This window comes from Myxine glutinosa, chromosome 6, assembly GCF_964187855.1.
Source record: "Myxine glutinosa chromosome 6, kmMyxGlut1.1, whole genome shotgun sequence".
NCBI classification, from domain to species: Eukaryota; Metazoa; Chordata; class Myxini; order Myxiniformes; family Myxinidae; genus Myxine; species Myxine glutinosa.
This window is the reverse complement of record NC_136266.1, coordinates 104933476-104957400: the sequence shown is the minus strand read 5'-3', so window position 1 is coordinate 104957400 and position 23925 is coordinate 104933476. Positions and strand designations below refer to the sequence as shown.

General features: G+C 48.7%; 1 protein-coding gene across 1 annotated transcript in view; it reads right to left on the bottom strand.

Annotated features, from left to right (window-relative positions):
* TRIM37 (tripartite motif containing 37) overlaps positions 1–23925 on the bottom strand; it is a 181506-nt gene that overhangs the window by 143603 nt on the left and 13978 nt on the right. Inside the window, exons 5-6 of the mRNA XM_068102237.2 lie at positions 23831–23925; positions 13244–13331 (exon numbers count right to left, since the gene is read on the bottom strand). The exon at positions 23831–23925 is cut by the window's right edge and continues 22 nt beyond it. Coding sequence (XP_067958338.1) covers positions 13244–13331; positions 23831–23925 — 183 coding nt within the window. The remainder of the gene's footprint in view (positions 1–13243; positions 13332–23830) is intronic.

Sequence of the window (23925 nt, the reverse complement as noted above, 5' to 3'; positions counted from 1 at the left end):
AAACTATCACTTTTGCATATTTGCTTAGTTAACTACTTAAAATGTATCGAACCCCACTGGGGCACCCTTTCTTTGACTGGACTTGGGCTGAGTAGGGTGTATACCATAGACTTACATCCACCAACAAGTCTTTGTGCTCCCCCATTCAGCACGTACAAATCGGATGGCCATATTAGAAAGGTGGCGCGCATGCACAATTCCGGGCAACCGAGCTTGGAGAACCCGGATGTGCCCGGACGCGTTTTCACGTGAAAACTCTGTGCAAAGTCTTTGCTCTAATCCACTAGTTCTACATTATTAACTCGGTCTCACTGCTTTTTTCATTATTATATGTATTTATATTCTCGGTTTTTTTCACCAATTGTTACGGCCTGCGGATAAGATGTTGTGTTTGCCGAGCGGATGGCCCCGCGGTCGTACAGTTACCCCGACTAACCCGATTCCCGAACGTTGGCCGGATCACGCCACAGATATTCAATATGGAAAAGACTAAGGCGACACGGATGTGAAGAAGAAGCAGACAAAAAGGTTGGAAATACGAATCAAATTTATTTCTATTTACACCCAAAAATAACCAAGGAGAAGGAAAGATAATAAAATAATGTTGGGAATAATGTTGGGAATGAAGGAAAATGTTGAAGGAAAGTTTGTAAATTGTTAATTAAATGATGTTTCATCAAATCCAATAACTCAGCGATGCCCTGTGAAATGATCAATGTAAAATTATATCCAACATTATGTGATGTTGCACTCAATTCGAGGTAGAAATTAGGAGATAATCAATTGACATTTACCCCTTTATTGAAGTCACATTATAGAGTTGGTCGAACATGATTTCTAAACCACTTCTGTGTCAAAAAAATTTCTTCAAGTAAAAGATTAATCGAACCACTACTACCCTGCTACTTTAACATAACATCTCTCCGGCTCTCGATTCTCTCCTTATGAATATATTTAGGACCAAAATCTTGCTGACACTGAAAGGATCACATACTGCGTTGAACATGGCAAAAAAAAAAAGGGTCTCCCACCACGCCAACATACTGACATTTGTGTTATGTTAAAAAGGCTTCCTAAAACTAGTCCGACCTTTCCCGGGGTAAATGAAACTCGTTTTTATTTCTACAATTATTCTCTTTAATGTTGAACTGATGCATGATTTAACCAACTCGTCGATTGTTTCAATTAAACAATGTTAATCAGTCTAGAGGTAAAGCAAGACTAACTCCTCGTTATCATTTGCCGCTATGTACTCTCCTGATACTACTCACTCATGAAAGGAAATTCCAATGTTTCTCCTCCTTCGGTCGGTACAACCATAGCAAGCTCAGCTTTCCTGGATCTTTCAAGTGCTTCAGATTGGTTTCTTAGATGATGTACTTCAGAAAGATGCAGGAACGATGATGGTGGCCAAGCTTTCTAATCTGCCCATGAGTTAATCCAACGACGTCCTCTAGTGGTTGGAATGGAACTATGGTATATACGTATATGGGTTAAAATGAGCAGCTCTGTGAGATCTCTCGATTTCCGGTGTTTTTAGATATATATATATATATATTTCAAACTAGACAAAAGATAAACAAACCCATTTAAAGGTTTTCAAATCCAGTGATCAAAACTGAGCTCCACATATGAGCAGGTGAAGGGAGTATGACAACAACCCTCATAATGGCCTCTATAGATACATCTAAATCCTTCGAATCACAGGTTGTTTTTGAAAAATATTAAAAAGACAGGGAGAGAGAGAGAGGGACAATTATGTGCAAGTGACACATAATTATGTTGTCTGGGGGGGACACAGAGGGACAATTATGTGTTGTCTGGGGGGGGGGGGGGAATGGTCAAATATTTATCTCTGAAGTTTGACCTCAATTTTTTTTTCCATGAACCAAACTTTGGATGGCTAATTGGATGAAAATTAGGGGGCAATGAGTATCTGTTATAGGCATTTTTTGGAAATATCTGAAAGCTCAAAAATCTTTTTGAAATTTCGATTTATAAGGGCTCACTTTGAGTAGTTAAGGATAGGTTTCAGGCAATTCAGGTAATTTGGATAAAGTTTATGAATTGTAAATAGAGTTTGTTTTCCATCACCAACACTGTAGCATAAGTACCGGGTTCATTATCATTTGGATAAATGGCCTCTTTACTCCAACCGTTCAGAATCCGGCCCACAACTGGCTTTGACTTGATGCGTTTTTTTGTAAACAACAAAGTCAAGGCTCATGGAAGACCGAGTACAGTGAACGGATCAGGATGCAACAGAACAAAAACAACAGCAGAGAGAGGGAATAAATACCAATATCAGCATTTAAGGACAAAATAGTGCGACATGGACAAATAATGGGTGTGGGGAGGAATGAAGGGTATGGTAGGATACATGGGGTGGACAAGATGAACACACAAGCAAACTCAAAGGAAAGACTGGAAATTTGGAAGGATGTGGGTGGGTGGAGGGGTTAACAGGGGTAGAAAAGATCATGGTTTTGAATGGAGAATTATCTGATATGGTGGTGAACAGCTGTCCTGGAGGGAAGAATGAAGACCTGGAGGGAAGAATGAGGAAGTTGGCTGCACAGGTGGGAGGAAAGAAGAACAAATGAGTGGAGGTAAGCAGTGATTCTGGATTTTGGGAGATTCATTAGAAGGGGATTGCTGGTGGACCGCATGTGCCCTGCAGAAACCTTCAGGGTGCGGAGGAGGGAGGTGTGGGGGAAAGCATGGAAAGAGCAGAGGGTACAAGAACAGAAAGGATGCGGTAGAATACAGAGACCACAAACCTCTCTGTGATGGGAAAGTGAGAGGCCCAGAGTTTCAGCTTCAATGCAGGACATTACAACCAAATTGTTGGCACCTACTTGGGCATCGTCATCTAAGTGTGCACTGTGGTGGTCCGAACCCAGCAGCACACAAAACTGGGTAACAGATGTCTCCTGAGAAAGCTGTAAAGAGACAAAACCTTTTTCCCTTTTTTATACAAAGATCATGGCTCATGGAAAAGCTGGAAGCGAGTTTTACAGGACAACAAAGGATTATAAAAAATAGTCAGATGACGAAAAAAAAAAAAAGTACTCGTTTGATGAAGTGAACATAAATCTTCTGCAGGTATATTGAAAGGCAGCTGGTGGAGATACCAAAAACAGCGCTGACGGTTTAAAGACTTCCTGGAAAGTTATTTCCCCCCCCCCCCCCACCCCTACCCTCAACCCAAAATCAACAGCTACATGTTTGTCGGAAGTTCAGTTATGTGTTGTCTGGAGTCTTGGTCTTATGCGCATGTGATGTGCATGTATGAAAGCTCTTCCACGACCTTTAGAAAGTGTAGAAAAAAGCTAAACATTGATGTATCAATGCAAACTGGCGAAGCATTCATTGTACACGGTGGATGTTTTCATGACCTAAGTGACAAAGCAGCAGATAAAACACATTATGTCGGTGGGGTGGAGATACTTTAGAACAGGTAGATTTGTGTAGGTATCATGCTCTGACTGTCGTGAAGAAGAAGAACCACTACCATGTAATAAGTAGAGGACCTGTTTAGCCCGAATGTCAGATGAAGTTGTACATTTGTCCCCATTACGAGGAATGGGGCATGTTAACTGGTTATCGGGATTATGTTAATTCCCTCGTTCGTCAAACCTGAGTAATTTACATCCTTCGGCTCTTTTGGCACCACACCATAGACACTAGTAGGAATTGCCAATAGATTGCACTAAATAATAACAATAAAACCAATCGGACGCCAGTTCTGAACCCTGCCGATGGACACCACCATCTACATCGCCACACATAGCTCGGGCAGGCTGAGGACACGCCCCGAGGAGCCGTGATTGGCCAGGGCTTCTGATTGGCAGAGAGAAAGGTGAGCAAGAAGCGGCGCGCTGATTGGTGGAGAAGCGCCGATGACGTGACGACCTGACGTTAAAAGAACTCTAGGACCGACATTTTTTCCTTTGCCTTCTCTTCTTCTCCCTCTTGCCTTTTGCCCTCAACGACCTCTTGCTGCCTTGCTTCTTCTCCATTGCAAACTCTCGTGCTTGGACCGAACGCATCGAATATGGCACCGGGAGATGTGCAGAGGCAACGGGAAGAGCCGCAGCCCAGGAACTGCGGTTCTCTGTGCGGACGACGCGTGGACAGGCGCAGCTTACCGCTGCAGCGTGACAAGGCCGGGGTGAGCGAGACGCTCGGTGAGGCCGCGAACGACCGGCCTGCGGCCTTCCTTCCCGCCAAGCACAGGGCCGCATCCGGACGGCATGCTTGGGGCCGACACACCTCCTGACAAGATACACCAGCCAATCTGAGTAAAGTAGATTAAATAATCACACCATTATTTTCCAACGTTATTTTATCCCTTCGTCTGTGTTTAAGTCTGGTGTGGAGGATCCAGTTTAGGAATTTCGTTTTACTGTCGCGTTTCTTGTTATCGGCATTCCGTTTTAAATAAACCTGTTATTTTTGTACATTTCTAAACTGGGTTTTTGTTAGAGTTATTTTTGCAGGTTGAAGACTGCCCGGTGGGATCGCTCAGGTAAGCGCTTCAGCTTCCTCCCCTTTCTTCCCCCGCATAGATAAAAATCCACATTTGATCAGTCGTCTCCAAGTTAAAGCTTGCTATTGGCCATTCGTGATCCCTGTAGTGTTCACCCGGGGAAATCACATGACAATATTTTAAACTTTTAAAGATTACAACATAAATAAGTGCTCACATAAGTACCCCTCTAAAGGTTGTTGTAAGTACCCCCTTCAGACTACAAAATCTCTAAGGTAATTACCATTCTACCATACCACTGCCTGCTCAAATTCGGAGCCTTCACACTGCACCTTTCTTCCCCTGGAAGGAATTTTTAGGGTCGATACCCCGAGGAATTTTAATCCTACTCAGGGCCAGGGTTATCTCGGAGGTAACACTGTACCCCAGGGTATGCAATGCAGTGTGAAATGAAGGCGATTTATTTAATTGTGGGGTAAAGGTTTACCTTATCGTGCGTGGTTAATGGTCATAAGTATTGGTTATTGGTGCTCGGTCAACATGTAGGACAGCATGTTGTCCGCCAAAGCTACAGACAATACAAGCTCAAAAACGAACCACTCCTAGCTTTGACCAAGCCACAAACAGCACTCAGTCTTTTTACCTGCGACATGTCACAGGTCTACAAGAGCTTTTCGTTGCTGTTGAGATTCTTGTTGTGGAATGTGCACCTCTTGGTCGGACAGCTGCCGCAGCACACCCGTATCTGTCGCTTGACTCCACCCAACGTAGTACTGAGACACAATGACATGGGTGCCATTTTCTTTCCGAGTGAACCTAACAGGCCTGTCTGCCTCTGCTGATTATACACTGCCTGGATTTGTTGCATCAGATTTCCATTGGCTTTGTTTGGGTTGAGTGTTAAATTATTAGCAAAATTTAATCAAGCTTGAATGCGACTCTCAAAAAAATTGCATTACATAATGGCCCCATATGCGTGTTTCCCAATCGGCCCATTAACTGATTTTTAAGCCAATTCACTCGCACATAATGGCAAAGTCCCATGCCTCGAATGACTACATACAGGGTTTATGAACAATAGGTTTATTACCAGAGATACAGAGGGAGGAAAGAGAGAGAGCAAGACACACATGACAAAACCGAGGTAACAGATATAAAAATAAATCCTCTGTTCGGAATCACAATGAATCGTATTCATTCACATGGGAACACGGGGCAGACATGGCTCTATCTAATCTTATTCATTCATATGGGAACACGGGGCAGACAGGCACATTGTTAATGAGACAGATTATACAATGTCAACTGGGACCCAAGGTAATAGTTTTTTTTTTTTTTCATTGCCTGAAATAACACTAACCAGAAAGGCAAAAAACCCCAGGGTGAGTTCAGTTATGAAGCTGCTAGCTAGCGCTTGCCAAGCCAACTGTTCCTTATCTACAGTTTAATAGAGTTGTTGCTTGAATCCTTAAGCGACTTGGCGAGCGCTCTACAAGAAACTTGGTAACTGAACAAACTCATGACATTCTTCAAGCCAGAGCCTAGATCTACTGTAATCTATATACCCCAGAGAGGATAATAAAATAACCCTTTCTGCCGCTCCTGCACGGAGTGGGTGCACTAATTGCCTGAAACCAGACCCAGCAGTCTGTCAGACTCGAAATTGATATCGAAGCAAACCATAAAGACCCTCGGAAATAAATTGTATAATACTGTACCTTCAACAGCAAGGATGAGGGAGTTGAGTGCACATAGGAGGTAAAATATATATTTGGTGTCGCAGGTTGTGACCACATTGCGATTATTATTGTTACTCTTTGAAGCTGTTGACAGCATTGCCTACTCTGGCTGGACCATATATGTACTTCATAGTCACAAAATCGTTATAAATCAAGAGAACTGTAGTGAAATTGTATACAATTTACGACCCAGGTGCCATTACAACTACTGTCCACTATAAAATCTTGGCTCCGAAGTGTGAAGGGCAGTCCTGAGACATTTATTGTGTGTTATTCACGTGTACGCTTAGAATGGTAAGGGGAACTACATTGCATATTGCTTGCTTGTTTGCTTGGATGTCATACTCATTCTTGCTCATATGATTGCAGTGTATTGATACTATGATTGCCAATTCTCTCTTAGATATTGCTGGAGTTTGATTCTGATTAAACTCACCCTTGGAGACACTGTTGTATATTCTGATTATTTACAACACTTAATCAGAATCAATTATTCTACCATCATTCGAGATCAACATGACCCACAAGCTCTTGCAACTGCCCACGTTCGGAGCGGACCCACAAACTGCGGAAGCTCCGAGTCAGCTCAAGCACTGGCTGAGTTTACTGAACAGCTACCTGCAAGCTCATGAGGACATCACAGACGAGGTGAAGCGCGCTGTGCTCAATTCACATGTGACGCATGTCGTTCACGACTACATATCCCATTGAGACATTCGACGCAGCAGTAGCGGAGCTGCGCACCATCTACATCAAGCCTCGGAATGTCATCTACACACGATACCAGCTCGCCACGAGGAAGCAGGATGCATTGGAATCTCTCACTCATTTTGTCCAAGAGCTACGTCGCCTGGGCAAGGAATGTGCTCACGAGGTCCGAACCCACAAGCAGATGTGCGACGATATCATGTGAGATGCGTTCATCTCTGGAATTTATTCCCCGAGCATACGGCAGCGTCTGCTGGAATCGCCGAACCTGAAGCCGACGCAGGCTCACGATCAGGCCCTTGTACTCCACGAAGCCCATGCTCAATCGGAAGTATATGGTCGTCTGAAAGTTACGGCGGGGCTCAGTGAGGAGCGGCGCTTGGAGAACGACGCTGCTGCGCAGCGCCCTGCTGCCGATATTCCGCCAGAGACGACGATCCGAGTCTGGCAGCGACTTCCTCGGCCGGGTGTAACACTAAGTGCTTCTTCTGCGGGAATATAAATCATCCCCGCTCAGCGTGTCCGGCACGAGAAGTCACTTGTCATACTTGCGCCCGGAAAGGCCATTTTGCCAAAGCATGTCGCTCATCACGAGGGTTGGCGACCCCGACCTACGTTGGCTGGCATCACCCCAACGCGCGCGTTGGCACGCTCGCCACCCCTGGAGATCCCGACACAGCCCGGACCGCACGGGTTGTCCAGCGCAGTCGTCCCAGTCCTGATTGAAGGACAATCTGCGAACGCTTTGGTCGACACGGGATCGACTGAGAGCTACGTCGATATGAGCCTCGTCCGCCGTCACGGATGGCTGATTCTAGGAGGATCACGCAGGATCTTCATGGCTTCACAATCCTTGTGGATGCGCATGAAGGGAGAATGCGGTGTAAAGCTAGTGATTAATAGAACAATGTATCCTGATGTTCGTCTAATGGTGTTGCCTACTCTTTGTGCTGAAGTTTTGTTGGGACACCATTTTCTCCACCGACATGGCTGATTAGAGATGACATTTGGGGGAGACGCTACTCTCTCGGTCTGTGCCTTGGCAGGGATGACTATTGAACCGATGTCCTTATTTCCGAACGTAACTCCAGATTGCGCCACGGTCGCTATCAAATCACGACGCTATTCCCGGGCTGATGGGCAATTCATCTCTGAGGCGACTAGCAGACTCCTCCAATAAGGCATAATCGAACCCAGCCGATCTCCTTGGCGTGCGCAAGTTTTGGTCGTCCAGTCTGAAAATCATCGCAAGGACATGGTAATCGATTATTTACAAACCATAAATAGATTTACGGAATTGGATGCCTACCCACTTCCGGGGTTGGATGCACTGGTTCGACAGGTCACTCAATATGCCGTGCATAGCACTCTCGATCTGTGAAGCGCGTATCATCAAATTCCAATCGCGGCAGTCGATCGGATTTATACTGGCTTTGAATCCGGACAGCGGCTGTACCAATTCACGCGTTTGCCGTTCGGCACCACTAATGGCGTCTCGTGCTTTCAAAGGGCCATTGACGACATAATTACCAAGGAACGCTTAACGGATGTTTTCGTTTATCTGGATAATCTCATGGCTTGTGGGCATGATCAAGCTCACCATGACGCTAATTTGCAACGCTTTCTCCAGGTCGCGCGAAAGTACAGTCTGACTCTTAATGAGGCCAAATGTCGCTATTCTGCCATGACGATAGATCTCTTGGGGTACACTGTGACCCAGGGAATGATAACTCCTGCCAAGGAATGTCTGCGCCCCTTGCTCGACATGGCGCCGCCACTTGATCGTGCGTCCTTGAAGAGAGCACTCGGCTTGTTTGCACATTATTCGAGGTGGGTCCAAAATTACTCCGAGAAGCTCCGTCCCCTCGGTGATTGTAAAACATTCCCTATGTCTCATGCCATCAAGGTCGCTTTCCATGGGCTGAAGTCAGACATAGCTGGCGCCGCTGTGTCCTCCATTGATGACAACATCCCCTTTGTTCTTGAAAGTGACGCGTCGGATCACGCGATGGTTGCCACGGTCTCTCAAGGGGGGAAACCTGTGGCCTTCTTCTCAAGGACTCTATCCTCCGCTGAGACGCGTCATTCTTCTGTCAAGAAAGAAGCCGATACAATCGTGGAATCGATTCGACAATGGCGACCATACTTGCTAGGCAAACGATTTGATGTCATCACTGATCAGCAGAGTGTAGCCTTCATGTACGATACGCGGCACGCTCAGCACATTAAGAACGAGAAAATTACTCGATGGCACATAGAGCTGGCTGATTATAGCTTCAATATCATGTATCGTCCAGGGAGGGAGAATCTAGCAGCGGATGCTTTATTCCGGCCAGAGGTTTGCACGAGTTTAACCTCCTCCGAGGACTTACGTGTTCTTCATGACACCTTGTGTCACCCCGGGGTGACCCACCTGGCTCACTTTGTGCGTAGCTGTAATTTGCCCTACTCTGTTGACGGTCGCTGTCTGTGCCGCACTTGCCCGGTTTGCGCTGAATTCAAACTGCGTTTCTATAAACCAAACATGGGTACTTCGATTTAGGCTACCAGGCTGTGGGACAGATTGGCTATGGACTTTAAAGGACCTCTACACCAGCTTTGGGTACCTCTCGTTACCTCCTCACGATTGTAGACGAGTATTCCAGATTCCGTTTCGGCTTTCCGTGCAGTGATATGTCCGCAGCTACGGTTATCAGTTGTTTGCAGCTACTGTTCTCAATGTTTGGGAATCCGGGTTATGTGCACACTGATAGAGGTGCGGTGTTCTTGTCCCAGGACGTGAGGGCATTTCTACTGCAGCGTAACATTGCTAGCTACACTACTCCGTACAGTCCGCATGCTAACGGTCAGGTGGAGCGCTTTAATGGCACAATATGGAGGGCCATCACTTTGGGCCTTAAGACTCACAGCCTGAGACCGGACCAATGGACCGGGATGGTGCAGGGGGCCTTACATTTGATCCGTTCCCTACTGTGCACCTCTACAAACGAAATTCTTCACGATCGTTTATTTTGCTACCCGCGTCGCACGGGTTCTGTCCGCCCTCTGCCTGGTTGGCTCGCCGAGCCCGGTCCGGCTTTTCTCAAACGAGCGGTGCGCACGAGTAAATATGATCCGCTCGTTGACAAGGTCTGCATTCTTCAAACTAATCCCGATCATGCTCGAGTCCAGCTGCCGGACGGACGCGAGTCCACGGTGTCAGTGCGTTAGCTCACGCCCTGTGGGGATCTCGTTGGGACTGAGCTCTGCTTGGGGAATTCGCCGTCGACCCCACCCTCTCGCTCGCCCGAGGCGCTCAGTATAATCATGCCACCTCCATCTCCCGAGATAGAGGGTATTCCTGACGTGTGTCGATCTGGATGCTGCGGCTGAAGGCCCCGATGTGTATCGAACGCGCACGGGAAGAGAGATCCACCGCCCCGATGTGTATCGAACGTGCACGGGAAGAGAGATCCACCACCTCGATCGCTTTGGCTGGTCTTGATGGGACTCTCCGATTTACGTACTCTTATGTAATCAGCTGCACATCGTTGTTACACGCTTACTGCTACCTGGCTTGCTAGCGAGGTTTTAAACCCGGGGAGGAATGTAGTGAAATTGTATACAAGTTATGACCCAGGTGCCATTACAACTACTGTCCACTATAAGATCTTGGCTCCAAAGTGTGAAGGGCAGTCCTGAGACATTTATCGTGTGTTATTCACGTGTACGCTTAGAATGGTAAGGGGAACTACATTGCATATTGCTTGCTTGTTTGCCTGGATGTCATACTCATTCTTGCTCATATGATTGCAGTGTATTGATACTATGATTGCCAATTCTCTCTTAGATATTGCTGGAGTTTGATTCTGATTAAACTCACCCTTGGAGACACTGTTGTATATTCTGATTATTTACAACAAGAACAACAGCAAGTGCGGCTTCGGAACGGGCACAATTTTCTATGTTGTGACAGTACTGCACATGCAGCCACTAAAGCAAAGAATTGTTGGTCCAACTCGATTCACGGGATGGTGATCGCAAAATATAGTTGTTAAAGGCATGGAAATACCACACAGAAGCCTGTCTTGTGTTAAGCAAATCACGGGGTTAGTGAAACCGGTGTGAAAGGGACAGAGGAGTAAAGAACTGCAGAGGTAAGAATTTTTTTCTCCACGGTAAGTATACCTCGAGGAAAGCAGTGTGTAATGTGAAAGTGGTAAAGGTTTATAAGAACATTACACAATTCCAATATGAGCAGCATTCATTTACAGTCTTGGCCAAAAATATTGGCACCCTTGCACTTTTTTCAAATAACAATTTTCTCTAAAAATCAGTTGAAATTGACAAAAGTATTTGGTCTCCAAAATTCTTTATTTCACTGTTAATGTGACAGAACCTTTGTTTTTGATTCAGAACTTAATATATCCTTTTAAATCAGAAAATAAAAAGAAATGGAATTGAGAAAATTATTGACACCCAAGAATTAATATTTGGTAGCACATTCTTTGGAGAAAATAACTGCAGTCAAGCGCTTCGTATAGCCATGAATGAGCTTCCGACACCACTCTACTGGCAGTTTGGCCCACTCTTCGTGTGAAAACTGCTCCACTTCTCCCAGATTTGATGGGTGCATTCTCCCAACTGCTGTTTTCAGATCTCCCCACAGGTGTTCAATGGGATTTAGATATAGACTCATTGCTGGCCACTTCAGAACACTCCAGCGTTTTGTCTTGAACCATTCCTGGGTGCTTTTTGAAGTGTGTTTGAGGTCAATGTCCTGCTACAAGACCTATGACCTTTGACGAAGACCCAGCTTTTTGACACTGGGTTGAACATTGCACTCCAAAATGCCTTGGTAATCTCCTGATTTCATGATGCGATGCACACATTCAAGGCACCCAGTGCCAGAGGCAGCACAGCAACCCCAAAACCTTACTGAACCTCCTCCATGTTTGACTGTAGGGAAAGTGTTCTTTTCTTTGAAGGCTTCATTTTGTTTTCTGTAAACATAGAGATGATGTGCTTCACCAAAAAGCTCTACTATGGCTTCATCGATCCACAGAACATTCTCCCAGAAGGATTTTGGCTTGTTCAGTTGTTTTGGCAAACTCTAGTCAGGCTTTCTTATGTCTCTCTCTCAGCAGTTGGGTCCTATCAAAGAACCCCCTTTCATAGAGTTGGTGACAGATGGTGCGAGTTGAAACTGTCGTACCTTGTGTCTGAAGGTCAGATTGAATCTGTTTAGCAGTTGATCGAGGTGCTTTCTCCACCATTTGAACAATCCTTCCTTGCAATCTTTGATAAAGTATTCTCTTACGGTCACATCCAGGGAGGTTGGCTACAGTGCCATGGGCCTTAAACTTCCCGATAACATTGCGTGCGGTGGACACAGGAACATCAAGGTCTCTGGAGATGGACTTGTAGCCTTGAGATTGTCTATGCTTGGCTACAATCTTGTGTCTGACCTACTCAGACAATTCTCTGCTTTTCTTTCTTTTCTCCATGTTCATTGCAGTACACACAGTGACACAAAACAGCAGAGCGGCTCCTTTTCTCGATTCAAACTGGTTGAATGAGTGATTTTTTATATTGTAGGCACCTGCAACTCACCATAAATTAGTTCAATTCCAAAGGAAAGGCGAATCACCTGCTTTAAATGTAATTATTTCTAACAACTTCTAAAAGGTGGCAATAATATTGCCTGGGCCATTTTAGGATTTCTGTGTAGAATAAGCTAAGATTTCATAATTTTTTCAGCGTTTTTTTTTTTTTTTTTTTTTTTTGTACACATAATGTTTGTTTTGTTCCACTACAAACAAAAGAAATACATATGTGGATACCAAAAGATTTTTTTTTTTAATTTCAACAATATTCTGGAAGAAATGGTGCATTGTTTTAAAAAGTGCAAGGATGCCAATATTTTTGGCCATGACTGTCTATATCATTACCGTACATCCCCATGGGTTGAAATATTTAAATAAATAAATAATATATATATATAACACTATAATTTGTATAATAAATTATATGTAGCCTCGGTAAATGGGAAGTGTTTTTTCCTGGATGGAAGTAGAGGCTCATGGAAGACTAAAGCGGTCAGGTCAAAAAACAAAAGATGGGGCACAGGAGACAGGTAAACAAAAAGGCACCTCGGGATGAGAAGGGGAGTGACAGGGCGAAAAAGGAGGAGTACGATGACAGCAAAGTGAGCATGGAAGGAACCAAAAGTGTTGCCCAAACTGCAATGTGCAAGGCATGGTAAAAAGGCAAATGGTACAAGTAAAGCAACTACTCAGAATTGACAGAGACAACCAAGCCTTACCATGCCGCCCCAGAGAGCACATTGGTGGCAGATAGATTTCTTGCATGTCCAACAGAACACACTCAGTTTCTCATTATGGATTTCACACCTGCACAGAAGATACATGAACCTGATGTTTACTTTTCAATAGTTTTATCAGATGGCAAAGGACTTTGATACAGTTAAACTAGTGAAAATGCAGCAACCAAATGACTTATTTGATGAAGTGATCATAGCAGGTGCAACATCATTCTTCCACTGCAGCTATATTACTAGATCTATTCCATTGTACTTCATACAATGACGATTTTTTAAAAACACACTTATGACAACATAAAAACATTAAAAACAACATTAAAAGTTAAAAACGTTATTAAAAATTAAAAGTTAAAAACACTAAAAGTTTAAGTTAAAAATTAAAAACAACATCAAAAGTGACAGACACACTTATGATAACAATGAAAAAGCTTGTACGTCTCAAATTGTGTATCTAGAAGGTAAACGAAAAACTGAACATTGTCAATAATGTTCCATTGCAATAAAAATGGAAGTGAATTGGCACAGGTCCAGTTCGTCAGTCAATTGCAATGATAGAGAAAATACAGTTTGACAAAAAATGGTCAAAGAAACGTTATTGCTGTTCAAATGAAATAACTAAAGAAAATTATGCGAGTCTACATCTTTTCCCAAAAGATGAATGAATGCTAGAAAATTGAGACAAGTTCAAAAGTCATCTATGTACGTACAGCTCCCCTTACCATGACAGGTGGACACTTCACGAGTGATTTGTTTCATGAATAAAGCCGAATAAGAAGATGCGGCATCATTTTCATGGAAAATGAAGGTAAGTCACATTTGGAAAGCCATGCTGCATCATTTTCATGGAGAATGAAGGCAAGTCACATATGGAAAGCCACGCTGCATCATTTTCATGGAGAATGAAGGCAAGTCACATATGGAAAGCCATGCTGCATCATTTTCATGGAGAATTAAGGCAAGTCACATTTGGAAAGCCATGCTGCTTGCTGCATGTCGTGCATTTCTGGAAGACTTGCTGCAATTAATTGGTTTGGCCATGCTACCAACAAAAAGGCATCATCTTGGAAAAGATACTACGAGGTTCTGTGCACACAAGTGGTGCAGCATGGCTAATCCGTTACAAATAATGGTGCTTCAGCAGCAGTCACCTTTGCTGTTACAATGCCAGAACATTAGTGACCCCCGCCACCGAAGGTGGATGAAGATGGAGATGTTTTCACCCCTGTCTGTCTATTTGTCTGTCTGTGAACAAGATATCTCAAAAAGTTGTGGACGGATTCGGACGAAATTAGGCGGTGAGGTTGGGTATATCACAAGACCGACTCGATTCGATTTTGGTGAAGGTCTGAATAAAGATTTGCATACAACAATTATTTAATTTTTAAGTGTTACTTCACCATTGGGAGATCGGGCGAAAAGCTATATACAGACTTGGCATTTAATATGGAATATATATTTTTTCTCGACTTGGGTTTACTTTCTTAACTCAGTATATCAATCTGGTGAGTTTCTTTTACACTTTGGTGATTTATTTGTTGAAAGAACCATGTCACCGATTGTCTGTCGCAGCAAGAAGTCAACAACAGGATTATATCACAGGTGGCGTGGCAAAATGTACGGACAGGTGCATTTGATGATTGGCTTCACAGTCGGGTATATACAAGGGTTGTGGCGTTCTGTATTAGTGGAAAACAACTGCTGCACGTCTCCAAAAGTTATTGCCGCTTCCTCTGGAGATGGTCCGTCAACTCGACAATGCTGTTTGTCATGGAGTGGTGGCTTTACGAAATTACGGCATGAAACAGCGTGCTATTGCTCGACAGTATGGCATCACTCAAGGTCAGGTGTCAAAGATCCTGAAACGAAATGCTCAGAGGGGTGTCCCTACTCCAATACCGAGGCCAGGACGTCCCCGCAGAACCACAAGGAGGGATGATCGCCAGCTGCACCGGTTAGTCCGCAATGGCCGTACCAAGTCAGCTAATCGGCTTGGGGTTGAGTGGCAGAAACTGACAAATGTGCCTGTATCCAGAAGGCTATTCAACCAACGACTGGTTCAAGCAGGCTATCGTGCCAGGCGTCCCCTGAGAAAGCCACGCCTGACCAGACAACACCGCCAGCGCCGATTGCAGTGGGCCAGAGAGCACCGCCAATGGCAGCCAGGACACTAGAATCACGTGATCTTCAGTGACGAGTCTAGATTTCTGGTCTATCATCAATATGGCCGCGTCCGAGTGCGCAGACAAGTGCATGAAGCCTACAACAAAGATTGTATAGTGCCAAGAGTCCAAGCTGGAGGTGGTGGGGTGACCGTTTGGGCTGCTTTTCATGCAGGGGGCAAAACTGACCTGGTTGTTCTGAATGGAGACCTGAACCAGTTCAAGTGCAGGGTCATTCTGGAAGAAATATTGCTTCCATTTGCTCGTGGAACCTTTCGAGGAAACTTTGTCTTCCAAGATGACAATGCACGGCCTCATCGTGCTCGCATGATCCAACACTTTCTTGCTGACCGTGGTGTCGAGCATATGGAGTGGCCTGCCATGTCCCCGGATATGAATCCGATAGAGAACTTGGGGGCAGAATTAACGCGTCAAATCGACCACTTGGACCAGCAGCCGACCTCTGTGCGTGAATTGCAGCAGGCTATTGTCACTGCATGGCAAGCGATTCCTGTCCAAACCTTGGCAAATCTCGTGAATAGCATGCCTGAACGTGTACGTGCTCTCTTGAATGCTCGTGGGGGTTACACGAAGTACTGAACTGTAATTTTACTGTCCGTAATCCCAGTCGTAATTTAACTTTTGTTTTTGTTAAAAAAAAATTTGGCTAATTTGCAAAATAAAGAGATACTTCTGGAAAACGTACAGAAGTTTAACACAGTACTGTCCATGAATTGAGTTCGATATCAGTTTACATCACTTTCAAGGATCAATTTATTTGTTTCGAAATGTCAAATGTGGTTTTTGTTTCTTTTAAAGGTCACATTAACAAAATCTAGAATAATTTCAACATAATTCCAATGAACTTTTGGTTCTAAGACATCTTGAAAAGTAAGTTCACCCCCAGAAAAAAATATTCCGTATTAAATGCCAAGTCTGTATATAACATGATATTTGAAAAAGTTATGAATGGATTTGGATGAAACTTGGACAGTTTGGGTGTGTGACAAGGACGAATCTATTCGATTTTGGTGAAGATTTGAATATGGATTCGGTTATGAGAGTTATTTAATTTTCAAGTGATTCTTCACCATTGGGAGATAGGGTTAAAACCGATATATAGCATGATATCTCAAGAAGTTATGGATGAATTTGTATAAAACTTGGTGGATCGGTTGAGTAAGTGACAAAAACAAATCAATTCAATTCAATTTTGGTGAAGATCTGAATATGGATTCGGATACGGGCCATTTTTTTTTCTTTTTTTTTCGTGATTCTTCACCATTGAGATTTTATTTTCTTTTTTTGGAAACAAGATCGAGGCTCGTGTAAGAGCTAACTGATCACAAAAAGACAAACTGACACATAAAACATATGATAAAGGGAGCGGGAGACAAGATGGGGAGAGAGAGGGAAGCACACAAGCACATCATTTGAGAGCAGGGACATCGGGAGATCTGTGGTAGGGAGAGGGCTTGGGGGAAGGAGGCATGGGAAGGGGAGGAGGTGGGAGAGGTAAAAAACACATGGACACTGCTAGGACTTCCAGGAAAGAAAAAAAAGTGGATCTGGGGTGAATTAACGGGAGTAGAAAAGATCAAGGTTTTGGATGGGGGAAGATAAGAGATGGTGGTGAACAGCTGTTTTAAAGACCTGGATGGAGGAGTGGGATTGAAGAGAGTGAGGGAGTTTGTGCCAGAGGCAGGAGAAAAGAGGAATGAAAGAGTGAAGGTGAGCAGAGAGTCTTGATTTTGGCAGTTTCACCATAAGAGGGTTGCTAGCAGATCTTGAGCGACCTGTAGGAATATGTGGGGGACAGAGCACAGACAGAGCTGGGGGAGCAAAGCCGGAGAGGAGTCGGTGGAAGACACAAAGACCACCAACCTGCCTGCAGTGAGTAATTGAAAAGCCCTCGGAGTTAGCTTCATCGCGGAAGATTCCAATGATTCTGAAAGCTTCGATTTCAACAGCGTGAAGCCGAGCTAGGTGTGAGGCAGGAGCACCGGCCCAGAGAGGAGAACACTATTCCATTGAACTGCGGATGAAAGCCTTGTATGTGGTGAGGAGCTCAGGTGTGTCAAGGAAGGACTTCGCACGACGGAGGATGCCCAGTCGATGACTGGCTTTGGAGGCCAGCTTGGAAATATGGTTTTCCAAGGAAAGATCATGGCAGATAGTGAGACCCAAAAGCTTGAGTGACAGAACTTCTTGGAGAGGATTGTTGAGAAAGTAGATGGGAGGGTTGTCCAGTCGGTCTTTTCGGAGAGACATAGTAAGAGTGTGAGATTTGTCAGGATTGAAAGGCATGTTCCACTTGTTTGACCAATCTGTGATTTTGTCCAGGTCTGCAGAGAGCGAGGAGGCTGCGGACTGCCGATCTGAGGGATGAGGTATGGAGCGAGCAGCAGAGAGTGGAGTCATCAGCAAAGAGATAGAGGATTTTCCAGAGAGTCGGAGAGATCATTGATGAAGACCAGAAAAAGCACAGGGCCCAGAACACTGCCTTGGGGAACTCCAGCTGAACAGGAAGCGGAGATGAGAGAAAACCATTCAGGGCCACACGTTGACTATGACTAGAGAGGAAGTCCGCCAGCCATGCATGAAGATTTCCATGGATACCATATGAGGAGAGTTTGGTGAGCAGAGCGGAGTGCCAGACTGTATCGAAGGCACGTGATAGGTCAAGGGAGACAGCTCTGATATCCTGTTTGGCATAAAGGACCTCCATCCATTGTTGAGACAGCAGAAGCAGTATGTCAAGAGTAGAATAATCTGGTCTGAATCGAAATTGATGATCCGAGATCAAGCCATTGGAGAAGAGGAAGGATTTGATGTCAGAAGCGATGATTGATTCCATGACCTTGCTGATTATTGGGAGCAGGCCGATTGGTCTGTAGTTGCAAGGATCTGTTTTTGCACCTTTCTTGTGTAAAGCGGTAATGTTGGCCGATTTCCAAGCAGATGGCAGATTACCTTGAGAAAAAAGAGAGGGTGAAGAGAACCGAGAGAGGGTGACATATAGAGCGGCAGAGCAGGATTTTAGGACCCGTGGGCTGATGCCGTATGGTCCAGTTGCCGAATCAGAGTTGAGGTTTGACAAAAACCTCTCCACCTTGTCCTGAGAGAAGTACACAGAGTCCAGGAGCAGCTGGGTTCGACAGGGAAAGTTGGGTACAGATAGAGATGGGTTCGGGACACAAGATTTTGAGGCAAACATAGAGTTGAGGCATTCGGCTTTTTCACGTGCATTGTCAACTGTGTAGCCGTTTGAGGTAAGGGAGGGGATGGAAGGGGAACAAACACCAGAAACCGATTTGACCAGACACCACCAGGATTTGGAGGAAGGAGACAGGTTTGAGAGTTCAGTCTTGAGTAGTTTCCTGGCTCTCCTGGAGGTAGACACACACTTGTTCCAAGCTTTGTGAAAGGAACTGAGATTACCTTCAGTTGGATTAGCCTCCCATGAGGTGAATGGAAGTTGCTTCATGGCAACTGCCTCACCACAAGCTTCAGTGTACCATGGATGGGTGGAAGGGTATGACAACTGAAGACGAGATTGGATAAATCTGTGCATGAGACAGCAGTTTACTTTGGATATCGGGCGAAAAGCGATTATATAACATTGAAGTGCGGTGCTATGCGCACGTCTTGTTTGCCAAGAAGATAAGCAACAACGCGGGAAACCAAAAAGAGTCTCTATTCAAAAGCTCAACTATAGCACTGAAGTGCTCGGGGCTGCGCACCCCGTGTATATCCCGAGGCCACGCCTACCCCTCGGGCGTGGCCGACACCCTCTTGGTGCGCGACATGATGTCACCGCACCAGCGAGCCATCGTGTCCGCCACACGCGCCCCCCCCCCCAGAATTCCCGCGCACCTGAAGGGTCAGTTTGCGGGGCAAATGGATGACCCGGCCGAAGCGCCCTCTGGTGGCTGGCGGCGTCTGGGATGCCGGGATGTCATCTGGGATGCCTCCGGTGGCACCTGGGATGGGTGCAGGACTGGGGGGGGGGGGGGCGTTCCGGCGGGGCAGGGCGGTGCCGGAGGTCCCCCCCCCGACGCGGGGACCGAGCCACTGGCGGGGGGTGGTCCACGTCGAGGTGGGCCGGCTTGAGGCGGTCCACGGAAACGCGGTCAGGAGTACCGCCGATGTCGAGGGTGAAGTGTTTCGCCCCGGTCTCCAGCACGCGGAAGGGCCCGTCGTACTGGGGCCGCAGCGGTGTCCGGTGGGCGTCGTGGCGGACGAACACGTACTCCGCCGTGCGAAGCTCCGGGGCGACGTGTGTTGGCGGGCACCCGTGGTGCACCGTCGGCACCGGGGCGAACCTCCGGGCGGTCTCCTGCAGTGCGGTGCGCTGCTGCGCCGCGGACCATGGTGCCGTGGAGGAACTCGCCCGGTACCCGCAGCGGTTGTCCGAAGACCAACTCCGCCGCGGATACGCGCAGGTCGTCCTTGGGCGCCGTCCGGAGGCCCAGCAGGACCCAGGGGAGCCTGTCGACCCAGCCGCCGTCGCGGAGGGTGGTCCGGAGCGCGGCCTTCAAGGAGCGGTGGAAGCGCTCGCACAGGCCGTTGGCCTGGGGGTGGTAGGCCGTGGTGCGGTGCAGCTGGACGCCGAGCCCCCGCGCGACCGCCCCCCAGAGCTCCGAGGTGAACTGGGGGCCGCGGTCGGACGCGATGTCCGAGGGGGCGCCGAACCGGGGAACCCAGGTGGCGATGAACGCCTGCACGACGTCCGCCGACGTCGTCGCTGCGAAAGGCACGACCACCGGCCACCGGGTGGTGCGGTCCACCATGGTGAGGACGTGGGTGAAACCCCGCGAGGGGGGCAGAGGTCCCACCAAGTCCACGTGAACATGGTCGAACCGACGTTCGGGTATCGTGAACGGGGCCAACGAGGCCTGGGTGTGGCGGTGCACCTTTGCGCACTGGCACGCGAGGCACGTCCTGGTCCAATCGCGGATGGCCTTTCGGAGGCCATGCCAGACGAACTTGTCGGCGACCAGCCTCTGGGAGGCCTTCGTGCCCGGGTGGGACAGGCCGTGGATGGCGTCAAAAACCCGGCGCTGCCAGCCCGCGGGCACGATGGGGCGAGGCCGCCCGAGGGAGACGTCGCACAAGAGGGCCGTGTCCGTGCCGTCAAACGGCACCTCGGTGACGCGGAGGCCCATGACGGCGGTCCGCAAGGCCTGGACGTCGGGGTCTGCAGTCTGGTCCGCCGCCATCCGGGCATAGTCGATCCCGAGGTGGACCGCGTGGGCGACGGACCGGGAAAGGCAATCCGCCACCGGGTTGTCCTTTCGCGCGACGTGCTGGATGTCCGTCGTGTACTCGGACACGGCCGAGAGGTGACGCTGCTGCCGGGCCGACCAGGGCTCGGCGACCTTGGCCATCGCGAAGACCAGGGGCTTGTGGTCGACGAAGGCCGTGAACGAACGGCCCTCGAGCAGATGGCGGAAGTGCCGGACCGCCAGGTGGAGCCCGAGCAACTCGCGGTCGAAGGTGCTGTACCGGCGTTCGTGCGGGCGAAGCTGCCGGCTGAAAAACGCCAGCGGTTGCCAAGCACCACGCACCCATTGCTCGTGCACCGTGCCCACCGCGTAGTCCGACGCGTCGGTGGTGAGGGCGATCGGTGCATCGAGCGCCGGGTGCGCGAGCATGGTGGCGTTAGCTAAGGCGAGCTTCGCGCCCGCGAACGCCGCGTCCATCTGCTCGGTCCAAACAACGTCACCTTTGCCCGCCTTCCCCCGGAGGGCCTCGTGCAGGGGGCGCAGGAGCTGGGCGACGTGGGGCAGGAAACGGTGGTAAAAGTTCACCATGCCCAGGAACTCCTGGAGCCCCCTGATAGTGCGGGGGCGCGGAAACCCCTTGACCGCCTCCACCTTTGCCGGTAAGGGTGTGGCCCCGGGCCTGGTGACGCGGTGCCCCAAAAAGTCGATTTCGGCGACGCCGAACCGGCACTTGGCGGTGTTTACGATCAGGCCATGCTGGCCCAGGCATTCGAAGAGCGTGCGGATGTGGCGGAGGTGCTCTTCGCGGGACGCGCTTGCGACGAGGATGTCGTCCAGGTAGACGTAAACGCAATCCAAGTCGCGCAAGACGCTGTCCATCAACCGTTGGAACGCCTGAGCCGCATTCTTCAACCCGAAGGGCATCCAAAGAAACTCGAAGAGGCCGAATGGTGTAATGACGGCCGTCTTTGGTATGTCCTCCGGCCTGACGGGGACCTGGTGGTATCCACGGATGAGGTCCACCTTAGAAAAGAAGGACATTTTCGCCAACCGGGCGGAAAAGTCCTGAATGTGAGGGGCCGGGTAGCGGTCGGGGGTGGTGGCATCGTTGAGGCGGCGGTAGTCTCCGCACGGCCACCATCCCCTGCCGGGCTTCGGCACGATGTGCAGTGGCGACGCCCAAGCGCTCGTGGAGCACCGTACGATGCCCAGCCGCTCCAGCGTAGCGAACTCTGCCTTCGCCACCGCGAGCTTCGTCGGCTCGAGGCGGCGTGCCCGGGCGTAGACCGGTGGCCCGACGGTGGGGATGTGATGCTCCACCCCGTGCTTGACACCCACCGCCGAGAAGGTGGGCCGCGTGAGGGCCAGGAAGCTGGCGCGGAGGCGGGTGAACTCGTCCGCTGCCGGAAGCGTACAGACCAACCTCGCCGGGACCGAACCGCTCAGCAAGCTGCTTGGGCGAGCCGCTCAGGGAGCTGCCCAACGAACTGCTCAGCGCGCAAGCAAGCGAGCTGAACGTTTCGGCCTGGACGAGGCGTCTGTGCTTCACGTCCACCAACAATCCATTTGCACATAGGAAGTCCGCACCGAGCAATGCCATGGGCACGCTGGCGGTTACGAACGTCCATTGAAGGAGTTGCCCTCCGAACCGCAGGGAGAGGCAGCGCTTCCCGAATGTGCATATGGGTGTACCGTTGGCTGCAAGCAACGCGGGGCCCCGGCCCGCGGTTCGCTTGTCGGACGTGGAGGCGGGGATAACGCTCACCTGTGCGCCTGTGTCGCAGAGGAAGCGACGCCCGGACAAGGTGTCCGTGACAAAAAGGAGGCTGCCGGAAAGGCCGACGCTCAAAGCCGCTACCGAGCGCCGGCCCGGGCGTTTCCTGACTTGCCAAACGAGCACGGCGGGCAACAATTCCTAGCCTTGTGGCCAAACCTGGCGTGGAAACGGCACCAGGTTTGTGGCGGAGGCGGAGGCCGCGGCTTTTGCGGTGGTGGTGGGCGGGGCGTGGCGGCGGCCACGAGGTGTGCATCGGCATCAGCCTCGGGATACACGAGGTGTGCAGCAGCATCAGCCTCGGGATCCGCGACGGTCGCACCGACTCTCGCCCGCGTGTCACAAGCCGCGAAAAACTTGTCGGCCTGGACGGCCAGAGCGCGGGGTTCCTTTATTGTGGAACCGGCCAACGCGAGGCGTACCTGTGCCGGCAGCTGGCATAGAAAGAGCGCCCGGAATTAAAAAAAATCCAGGGCTTTGTCACCCAGCAGCGACAGCATGTAGTCCATCCGGACCGATGGTCGTGTGTTGCCGAGTTCGGGAAGGTCCAGGAGGCGGTCTGCCCGTTCGCACTCCGTGAGGCCGAACGTGGCGATGAGGAGACGCTTGAGCGCCTCGTACCTGTGGTCGGCCGGTGGGTTCCGCAGGACGGACACGACTCGGGCGGCGATGACGTGGTAATAACGCGTCTCATCCGCCGTTACGCCTCGAAGTTGGAACTGTGCCTCGGCCTGCACGAACCATACCTCGGCCTGAGCTTCCCAAAACTCAGGGAGCTTCCCGTGACCGCGTTGCTTGACATTGGCGCGTTCTGTTGGTCAGCGGCGGCTGAACCAGCGTCGAGGTCACCAGTGAAGTGCGGTGCCATGCGCACGACTTGTTTGCCAAGAAGATAAGCAACAACGCGGGTAACCAAAAAGAGTCTTTATTCAAAAGCTCAACTATAGCACTGAAGTGCTCGGGGCTGCGCGCCCCGTGTATATCCCGAGGCCACGCCTACCCCTCGGGCGTGGCCGACACCCTCTTGGTGCGTGGAATGATGTCACCGCGCCAGCGAGCCATCGTGTCCGCCACAACATGATATTTGAAAAAGTTGTGGATGGGTTATAACTAAACCTGGTGGACGAGTTGGTTAGGAGACAAGAACCAGCCGATTAGATATTGGTGCAGATCCTAATCCAGATCTGGCCTATCAGTGGGATACAAAACAAACTGTTCAGCCTGGCGGAGGTATGCCCTCTTCCAAGTGCCATTCTAGTTCAATCTGATTTATTTTACTGCTGACACCGAGGACTTAGCCAATACACACCAATACAAAATTTTACTACTGCCACCCTTGATCAATGAACATGTAACATCATCACTATAACTTCACAAGGTTCAAATTTGAACACATAAATCCACCTACCTGTCCTTGTCACCATCTTCTTGCTTTGCCAGTCCACATTGATGCAGTGTATCCAGCTGCTGGGTCACCTCCTCCGCCCAGCGACAGTTCACCAA